This window comes from Sphaeroforma arctica (genome assembly GCF_001186125.1).
Source record: "Sphaeroforma arctica JP610 unplaced genomic scaffold supercont1.1459, whole genome shotgun sequence".
In the NCBI taxonomy this organism is placed as follows: domain Eukaryota; class Ichthyosporea; order Ichthyophonida; genus Sphaeroforma; species Sphaeroforma arctica.
The window spans coordinates 3954-14861 of NW_014039099.1; the positions used below are offsets into that span (position 1 = coordinate 3954).

A 10908-nucleotide genomic window follows, 5' to 3' on the forward strand; every position below is an offset into this window, starting at 1 on the left:
GTGTGTGCGTGTGTGTGTAGTGTATATGTGTTTGGCTATCTGTGGCATTGTGTGTTTATTGTTTATAGATGTGTATACATATATATATGGCCTTTTGTGACTTTGTGTTTATTATTAAATATATATATATATATATATATATGTATGTATGTATATATATATATATATGTATGTGTATATATATATATATATGTATTTATTAGTATATATATATATATGTATGTATATATATATGTGTGTGTGTGTGAGAGAGAGTATGTGTGTGTGTATGGATATGTATATATAGAAAAGCATATATATATATGTGTTTGTGTGTGTGTGTGTGTTTATATGTATATATGTTTGTAAATATATATATATATATTTGTGTATGTGTGTGTGTTTGTTTTGTATGTTTATATATATATATATGTGTGTGTGTGTGTGTGTATATATATATATGTATATATGTATATATATATGTGTGTGTATGTGTATGTTTTGTCATTTTTCTTGCATTATATTGTTGAGAACCATGTTTGGTGGTTTTGAATTTGTACTCATAAACAGTTTGACATTGTTAACTGTGTTCAGGTATACACAGCTGACCATATTTCTATGTCTATATATACAACCATGTATTGTCTGAGCGCGGCGGAGCATGGCTGGTCCATCGTGTATGTTTCAGTATTCGCCTGCTTATAGTATGTGAAGTGCGTACTGGAATACTGTATCAACCTCTCTAATAACCTACTATACGATCAGTTCCCCTGGCTCATACGTAGCTTTATGATTTCTCTGAACTACCGCGTAACAACCAGATGTGTACATTAAGCTCAACGTACCCCATTCATTCCCAGTCCCTCGCTTGTGTTTTGCGGGTTAGTTCCTTACCCTTTGCCATGGTAGCCCGGGTTTCACTTGCGTATACGGTTGAATAGCTTGTATTCAACCCGAGTGATAGATACCCTTGTTCACTAGAGAGACGGGGTGTCATCTTGCATCTGTACCTGTGCCGCCGTTTCGCACACAGTCCTCAATTGCGCAACTCGGGCGCACCTGAGAGCTTTACGGATCGAAATCAAACACGTACTCGCCACACATACCGAGTTGCCCTTTCGTTAACGCACATCGAAACATCGGAACATCGAATTGGCGTTTCCAGATAGACCTGAACTTGTTCACCCATCGGGCTGATGTTATATTCCAACGCGCTCATTTGATCAGAGAATCAACTCACATGTGCGCACCAAGGGCAAGATGCCCTATGTGATCAACTTGGATCCTGCGGTCAAGAATCTGGGCTACGCACCCAACATCGATATCAGAGACACCATCAACTACAAAGAGGTTATGAAGCAGTACCAACTGGGTCCTAACGGTGGTATCTTGACTTCGCTGAACTTGTTCGCCACCCGGTTTGAGAAGGTAATTTACTTTAGTGAGTAGGACCTGTGTGCTCGGCTTGGGAAGGTAGTTTAGTTTAGTGAGTAGGACCTGTGTGCTCCGCTTGTATTGGTACTTACTACTGTTGTGGGCTAGAGAGTCTACTGACGGAATCTTTGGTAAGAGAATCAATTCGGCTTGAGAAGGTAATTTAGTTTAGTGAGTAGGACCTGTGTGCTCGGCTTGTGTTGGAACTTACTACTTTGCGGCCTATAGAGACTACTGATGGAATCTTGGTAAGAGAATCAATTTGGCTTGAGAAGGTAATTTAGGTTAGTGAGTAGGACCTGTGTGCTCGGCTTGTGTTGGAACTTACTACTTTTGTGGGCTATAAAGTCTACTGGCGGAATCTTTGGTAATAGAATCAATTAGGTTTGAGACGAGTAGGACCTGTGTGCTAGGCTTGTGTTGGTACGTACTACTTTTGCGGGTTAGAGTCTACTGGTGGAGTCCTGGGTAGTCCCATCGCCCTGGGCACCCAATCCTGTGGGTCTCCTGATAGTTCTTACACGGGCGTTTCATCTGTACGTGATGGTATTAGCAGAGTGACCGCAAATCAAACCTATCAATACTCGTTGCCCTTGGTGACAGACTTATCTGTAACCATTCCGCTTCGTCCCCTTTTTGCCTAGGTACGCGAATGTGTGGCCATTCTCATACTTGTGCATCTGAAGATATTAACCCTCTGCCGGGGCAAGCATTGGCAAACGGCCCCTCTACCGTCCCCATTCCGAGCCAATCTTAACTACCGTTCCCACATTTACTGCAATCCTCACCCATTCCCCAGGTGCTAGAAATCATAGACAAGCGCGCGACTCAGGTCGACTACACCTTTGTCGACACCCCCGGGCAGATAGAAATCTTCACGTGGTCAGCCAGTGGTGCGGTGATCACCGAGTCGTTGGCGTCTACCTTCCCCACCGTGGTGGTGTATGTCATAGACACTCCGCGGTGCGTTAGCCCCATCACGTTCGTCAGTAACATGCTGTATGCGTGCAGCATCATGTATAAGACGCGACTGCCGATGGTGTGTGGGCTGTAGTGCGTATACGTTAGGCGTGATTTCGTTTTGGTGGTTAAAGTATAGTGTGTCCTAGTTTTTGTTTGATCATATTCCTACGCATGCAGTACTGTGTTCAATCCGCGGGTATCCATGGTATGCGGGCTGATCGATGTGTGTGTAAACTAGCTGATCGAGGCTCTTATCCTGACGTTGAATGGCGTGCCACTGGTTGCGGTAGTGCATAACGTATTGTATGCGTTTGCCTGTAAGGCAGGCGTGGCCTTGGAGCCTCCTGGAAACACCTCCTGACTGTTAAGCACCCTGGTATCAAAGCGTTCGAACATCTCACGAGGCGAGGGGCAGGGTCTGTTGCAGGAGTTAGTTCTATGAGCTGGGCCAGAATGGCCAGTATGATATATCTCTCGCTACAAAAGTCACGCTCAGCAGACACTTTGTACCGCACGTTTTTTTAAGGTAATACTCTCTACCTCCGAGTATTTAAATATGTAAATGCCTTCCACACCGGACCGGTCCTGTCCCGATTTCTACAGGTGATCGCGCTGAACAAAGCCGATGTGGTAGACACTGAGTTCGTTGAAGAGTGGATGACCGACTTTGACGCTCTGCAGGATGCGCTGGCACAGGACGACTCGTACATGTCCTCGCTCTCGCGGTCGATGGGGATGGTGTTGGAAGAGTTCTATAATCATATGCAGGTAGGTGTCTGCGTAGCGTGCATACGTTTGGGTTTCTGGCGCCAGTGCTTGTGTATGCTCTGAGTGGCCTGGGTGTACATGCCGAGGTGCTAGACAGGTAGCTGTGTGTCCGAAGAGCTATCTTGGACAACCCCTTCACTGTGTTCAATTGCCCGGTGTCAGTGTAGGCAGAGTGTCTGAGTGTCTGTACATATACTTGTGTTTCGTCATGGTCATTTCCCCATATAAATTGTATCTCTCCGCCGGTAATAGTGAGGATGGAGATGCATGAAGTGTTTTGTTCTGGTGCCTACCTGTAGTATTATTTGTTCATTTTATGAAGAAGAAGAAAAATTGAGGATTATATTGGAGTGGGACGTGCCTCTTTGCCCTGGTGGTTTCCGTAGCATTATGTTTATTGCGATGTCCGCATCCGAACTCTGCGCACATCATGCGCCACTGCATCTCAATGTGTAGTGTCTGCCAAATATCTAACTACACTCCCGATTATACATTATCAATGGCAAGACATTCGTTCGATTCGATCGAAACAACTCTCATTGCTTTGATCAAGCTGCTGTATATATCCGATACAGCAGTTGCATATACACATACAGCAGTTGCATTACACATACAGCAGTTGCATATACACATACAGCAGTTGCATATACACATACAGCAGTTTCATATACACATACAGCAATTGCATACACACATACAGCAGTTGCATACACACATACAGCAGTTGCATATACACATACAGCAGTTGCAACTACACATACAGCAGTTGCATATACATATACAGCAGTTGCATACACACATACGGCAGTTGCATATTCACACATACCCTCTGTATGATCACATTTTATCGATGTACTCCCCTCCCACTCCCCGTATGTTTTACCGGTGCTCATCACGTTAATCGTTTCTCAGAGCGCCAGTGTATCGGCGGTGACAGGCCAAGGGATAGAGGAGTTCTTCACGGCCGTAGACGCAGCGGTAGAGGAATACGACACGTATGTAACTCAATCGCATACGTGCTGAATTGTGCTGTGTTGTGCGTAATCCGAACCGCGTGTAGGTAGATGGGATGCAGACGTACGTGGCACGAAGGGGTTAATTCATGCAGACGCCTTGTGGTGTCGCTGCATTGCTTGATGGCACTGCATGTGTGGTCGTCGTATTGCTCATATGTTCGTTTCTAAATCGCTATCGCATTGTTCTGGCTTCTCTCTCCTCGGATGATGCCGCGCATATATGGTCGTCATATTGCTCATATGCTTGTGTCTGAATCCCTATCACATTGCTCTGGCTTCTCTCTCCTTGATGCCACGCATATATGATCGTCATATTGCTCATATGTTTGTGTCTGAATCCCCATCGCATTTTTCTGGCTTCTCTCTCTTTGGTTGATGCCACGCATATATGGTCGTCATATTGCTAATATGTTTGTGTCTGAATCCCTATCACATTGCTCTGGCTTCTCTCTCCTTGGTTGATGCCACGCATATATGGTCGTCATATTGCTCAATATGTTTGTGTCTGAATCCCTATCACATTGCTCTGGCTTCTTTCGTCGCCTTCTCTCATCTCGATCTCCGGGGATTGAATGACGCGGTTGGCGCCATACAGTATATACAAACCCGAGTTAGAGAGGATAAAGAAAGAAAGGGTATGTCCGTCGGGTGTGTTACGATTATCAGTCCTAGTGCATCGTCTACGGTGGTATAGTACATGGTACTCGTATCGTCTACGGTGGTATAGTACATGGTACTGTGTGTACATGGACCTGACTTTATTTCAAATGCGGTACAACATAGACCACCAGATTATTTAGTCTGTCCACTGCCTCCCATTCGTGCCCAGGTAATCGTTGCGCATGATGTACCACTTCACGTGTTTGTTTGTGTTTGTTTTAGGCGTACGTGTATGGCTATTTGAACGATACAGTCACTCTGAGCACTTAAATTCTTCGTATACAGGAGGGTAAGCAACAACAGGAACGCGATGAACAAATGGAGAGGATCCAGCGAGATATGGGCAAGAACGGACAGGTCGGTGTGCGTCGTCATATTTCGGTGGCCAGAAGGATCGCGATACTTCTACTGTTAGCTCGCTTTTCTTATCTTTTTTTTTTGTTGTGAATGTTTTTATTGCCCATCTCTTAACTTCTTGGAGATATGTCTTTTTTTTATCAACCATATATCAAACACGACGCTGTTCACGGCACTATATATATACACAGACTTTGGAGGCGATGGCGATGGCTAAAAGGGAAGAGGAGGGATCGGAGGAATCGGGATCTGATGGTGAGTACTGGCGTAAACCCCACGTGGGTTTTTTTTCCCTTATTTCTCCTTGTGCGTATAGTCTTCCTTGGCTTTGTGTAGTATGATGTTGGTTCTATTGTTTGTAACTACCCTGTGGTGCTTTAGTGTAGTATGATGTTGGTTCTATTGTTTGTAACTACTCTGTGGTGCTTTAGTGTAGTATGATGTTGGTTCTATTGTTTGTAACTACCCTGTGGTGCTTTAGTGTAGTGTGATGTTGGTTCTATTATTTGTAACTACCCTGTGGTGCTTTAGTGTAGTATGATGTTGGTTCTATTGTTTGTAACTACCCTATGATGTTGGTTCTATTGTTTTTAACTACCCCGTGGTGCTGTAGTGCTGTGGTGGCCTGTATGTCTTGTATATGCGCAGCTCAGCCCAACACCGAACCTTTTTTTCTGATTGCTGGGGAGTGCAATTGAAATTGGTGCGCTTTTCTGCGAATTGAGACGCATCCTTGTCCGATGACTACCCTTGTTCAGTGTTATAATAACTTACTGTGTATAAAAGCATGCGTATATGATCTCCGAATTATGGCCAGTCATTGCCTTTCGGGAGCGTTTCAGAGTATCATTCACATACAAGGCCAGCAGTACCCAAGACTGTGTAATGTTATCTCCGGTTGGGTAAATAAGGGTAGCAAGACTGAATAATGCACCCCTAAGCGATATACATAAGCTCACTCCTGCATTGTATCTCAATTCCATCTGCATAGACGACGAACAGCGGGAGGTGGATGCCTTCGACCGTTTCATCACCACACAGAAGTGAATGCCCCCTACCAATGGGCAATAATCTAGTACAAATACCCGATCAATATATAAAATAGAACTTAAAGCAGCTCAAGTCTTGCCGTCAAACCTGAATTAGTCGCATGTGATAGTGATGTTGTACAGCTCTGAGCTGATTCTTTGTTTACCCACATACTGGATTCTTAGCATATCTACATATTGGTTTCTGTTCAGTATGATCATACGCAACCGCCCACCCTTGTACAGCTTCATTACGAGAAAGTGGTAATGCAAGCAATACAATTGACTCAAACTAATTTGTCAGCATAGAGTCATCCCGAGTTACATGCCCAACTGGCTTAGATGGTTCAAACGTGTAGAAAAAGATCCGCAATATCGTCCGTTCATATAAATATATATATAATATATCTATATATATATATATATATAATATATATATGTATGTATATATGTATATATGTAGATATACATATGTATATATATATATATATATATAGTGTGTGTGTGTGTGTGTGTGTTGTTGTAGTATATATATATAGTGTGTGTGTGTGTGTGTATATATATATATATATATATATAGTATATATATATATATATATATATATATATATATAAACATACATACATACATATATATATATACATATATATATACATATATATATATTCTTACATACATACATACATATATATATATATATATATATGCATATATGTATGTATGTATATATATATATACATATATATATATAGTCTGTTACGGCAATAACACGTACAGCAGGTGCTCCGGATTGATACAAGGAGCGGGTCTAATAAAATCGCGTACAATAATGGCCCTGCACTCTGACCTGATTGCTACTCGCTTCGAAACAAGGTATAAAGTACAAGTAAGTACCCGCCACACTCGCAGCTTCAAGACAGGAATAACAAGTTACAAAAATTGATCTCACCAGCAATGATAGCCGATGGGACAATGCCCCGGGGTATTCTAATTTTATCTTAATTACCGGTTTTCCATATATCGTCCTAGAGTAATCATTATATCGAGCTCCTCGCCAGACACTCGATGTGTTCTTGAAGGCAGCCACTTCAAGAAATCAATCTGGCCATCTGTCACGTATGGCACAGCTTATACTTAATTCGTGCTCTCGCATACCCTGTCATCAGGAGCAACATAACAGCAAAATACAAAAGGACGCTCTCAACCCGAGAAGCCTGTCAGGTGTACTCGCCGTTTCTGTGATACCATGCTACCACAATTATATTCATACGCACACACAGTCACTGGTAGTAAGCAATGCACGTACATGGCAGTGCAAAATGCGCTGCTGAACACTCCTGCTGCCTCTGAGCCCGTTGATGGACGCCCCAACAACTGTGCTGAACCTTGGCTGCGGTCGGGTCGGTCTATGCTCTGGTATCCATGTATATCCTCTCATATTCGCATGTCAAAGCCTATGTTCCTTATACTGACACTGTCCAATCCTGAGTGAAAAGTACCACTTTTTGTGAAGACTATACGAGCGCGCGTGTCTGCATATCGTCGTGTGAGCAGCTGACGGAATGTATAGCAAACTCGAACAGTGTCTGCGCCTTCTCAGCAAGCCAAGCAAGTTCCCTCGCGCCCCCAATCTCGCATGCTTCAGTGGCAACTATAATGTACTCACCAGCATACACTCTCACTCGCCACCGACATCTCTACAGCATACACATCAACACTAAACAAACCCCCCGCCCTAGCCCTAGCCCTAACCCTGACCCTAACTTTAAACCTAAGCGTATCTACATCAACCCGTTCATCTCCAGCTTCGTGAACTTGACTTTCTCAAACGCGTTGGACTGCTTGTGAATATCGTTATCCTGTCGATCGTCCCCTTCGCCACCCTTATCACCGCTCTCCCCGTCATCGCTGCTATCGTCGTCGTGGTGTGTGCGCTTCTTCGCCTGCACGCGGCTGTCCTTGCGCTCGCGTTTCTTATTGCGTGGATGGTCTTTGACCTTCTGCTCCTGTATCCGACGTTCCGTGTCTCGCACAAACACGTACGTTCGCGCGCCCTTCTCGATGTCGTGATTGCCCGCTTTGGACTTTCCCTCGTCGAATCCGATGGTACGCCGGTGTTCGTAGCCTGGCGGAGGAGAAGTGAATCACAAGTATAGATGTGTATGGTGAGTATACGCACAATAGACACCCTTCCGCCCACAAACAGTAACCTAGAACTTGTCGACGGGCGCGTGACCATAGACATCGCCGAGCATCACAGTCACTAGTGAGAATCGTGCCAATCATCCACTCACACACAAATGAAGCTTAAAACATGTTGGTGTAAGTGTAACCAGAGACTGCTCAGAGGAACAACATATATATACCGCTGTGTGATCAACTATGAAAGTGATCGCACTACGAGCTGGACAAATAAGGAAGGGCCGTCAAAACACACTGTTAATTAACTGGCAGCATAGGTGTTACCGTTAAGTATGTGGTAGTAGTAGTTGTATCAAGGCGTTACCGTTAAGTATGTGGTAGTAGTAGTTGTATCAAGGTGTTACCACTAAGTATGCGATAGTAGTAGTTGTATCAGATAAGCACACCTGGATATAGAGTGCAGTCGAACGGCTGGGAATTCTTGAGATACAAATCCGTTGCTCGTTCTGCCAGCTTTGCCACTCGCCATTGACTGTATGGTTCACCCAGCTTGATGGTGAGGTGTATCTCCCCCTTTTCGGATAGAACCTTATCTACAATTAATCAGGTAAATAAACGACACATGATTTAGATATAGAACGTGCTCGTATCAAACTCGATGAGTGATGATGTCTGCTCGAAGGAGACACAAGAGGTACTGGTCTGTGGCGGAAAGCTCAAGGATCTAGTTCTCCTCTAATGGTTTCGCGTGAAAATTAGTATGCATAGTTAGGTCGAGTGAGCTGTAGAAGTAGAATAATGCATCAAGCATGACAGCGAAGATCCCCTCCACAAGCTAATGCAAACTTCCGTCCAAACCGTGTGCAAGTCACTAACAAGGAATGCTAGGGACCGGGGGAGCGCAAATGCGGTACGGTACAACTCTACTCGTATAACCATTCCGCAGATGAACCTTAGAGATGCGCTTGCGGACTGCACCAGAAACTTGGATCTATTTTGAAAAGAAGAAGAAAACCGGCCAACTCGCATCATGCTTATCGAATACAAAGCCCACACTCGCGATCGACAGATAGCAATTGTGTACCCCGAGCGGCAGGCGTACAACATACACTGACCTAATACAAACACCACGGTGTGCACGCACCGTAGTTGTGGAGTATAAACGACAGCGATAGGTGCATGGCACGGACACTTACAGGCGCTTTCGAAGAAGTTAGTCAGCATCTCTTGGTTGGCCAGTATATTGCGTTCCGTGTTCTTTATTCCGGCACCTTTAAAATCAATTAGCAGACTAACGTGAGTGTGTCATAGACAGTATGCCTCCTTGTGACTCGGATTTGAGATAACAAGTGCGTGAAATGAATATTCACCGACGCTGCCGGGACCGCCCAACCGATCCTGAAGTCCGTTGTATATTGCGATAGTAAACACTGAGCCGCATAAATAAGCGATGATGCGTGCGATTGAAAGAGTGTACGTACCTGTGTGTGGGAAGTTGAAGACGATTGTATCGAATACCGCAGTCTCTTCGCCGGATCGCGCCAGTTTTTTCGCTTCGTGCAGCTTGGTAGCATCGATTCCGTGTTGTACTCTCGCGTTAGAATCGATCAACTATAGTGGATGTATGATAATGGCATTGAGATCTCAAGGACATGCATTGCAGCAGGGTCAGAGTACCTCACAGATTTCCGATCATGCAAATAACTTCAAATACTCTATATTGCTCATCGTATTACACATCTGCAATTGCGTACGACATCATTGATTAGACGGCGCTGTGTAGACTCATCCATGCTTATAAAAAGAGCATATTTGTCAGTCACGGGTGTAATGTTAAGAACGATCCCCTCAAATAAACGAGACACACCTGAAGCAAAGACTATCTGGTCCACCCACACAGCGTGCTACGATGGTACGAGCACGTTTAGACTGGATAGCACATACAATGAAGCTATGGATTCGAGGACTGAAGAGGAAATAATTGCGCATATTCCAAAAACCACATACTAACACACCTGTTGAATAAATCCATCGACTTCGTCACCATATTTTGTCTTCAAAACATCATATGTGTCGTATGTTGTGCAGGTAATTTTGTCGCCAACCTCGAACTTTTCCACTAACGCCCGCGAGAAACTGCAATTGCCCTCTCCTACTAGTAATATCTCGTCGTTCACATTGTACAGAAACCTTGAAACTTGGGCTGCACAGGTAGGGAAGAATATGCAAACAAACAAAAATGTTAAAAGATCGATATATACATCTACAAGTGAGAGTGTAACCAAGCAGCCCAGTGCTGCAGAACATCGTGAGACTAGATATACCTACAAATCTTAACAACACGAATACTGGTTTGTGCTAAAAATATATCGGATAATCACGCACACAGAAACTATGTATACGTCAAGAGTACATATGGGTATACAATTGAGTTGAATTTCAATAAGATATAAAGTTATACATACTAATAGGAATAAAAACATATCCAGATATCTATCAATATATACACATCAATATATACATATCAATTTGTACTTATATACGGCGTATAATATATATA

The 10908-nt window shown here is 43.6% G+C and overlaps 2 protein-coding genes across 2 annotated transcripts; one reads left to right on the plus strand and one right to left on the minus strand.

Moving 5' to 3' along the window:
• Nucleotides 1–1239: 1239 nt before the first annotated feature.
• SARC_10958 (GPN-loop GTPase 1) lies at nt 1240–6292 on the plus strand (the record flags this gene model as incomplete). Its single annotated transcript, XM_014294972.1, has 8 exons — nt 1240–1407; nt 2213–2452; nt 2980–3144; nt 4057–4139; nt 4756–4795; nt 5106–5177; nt 5369–5432; nt 6169–6292. The coding sequence occupies 8 exons, from the start codon at nt 1240–1242 to the stop codon at nt 6222–6224; spliced, it is 888 nt and encodes a 295-aa protein (XP_014150447.1). The 3' UTR covers nt 6225–6292.
• An 890-nt stretch (nt 6293–7182) lies between these two features.
• On the minus strand, nt 7183–10551 carry SARC_10959 (hypothetical protein; the record flags this gene model as incomplete). The annotated part of the gene is made up of 5 exons (XM_014294973.1): nt 7183–8331; nt 8795–8941; nt 9545–9619; nt 9830–9959; nt 10364–10551. Coding segments are annotated over 5 exons (884 nt in total), but the record flags the coding sequence as incomplete, so codon positions are not given.
• Nucleotides 10552–10908: the final 357 nt, after the last annotated feature.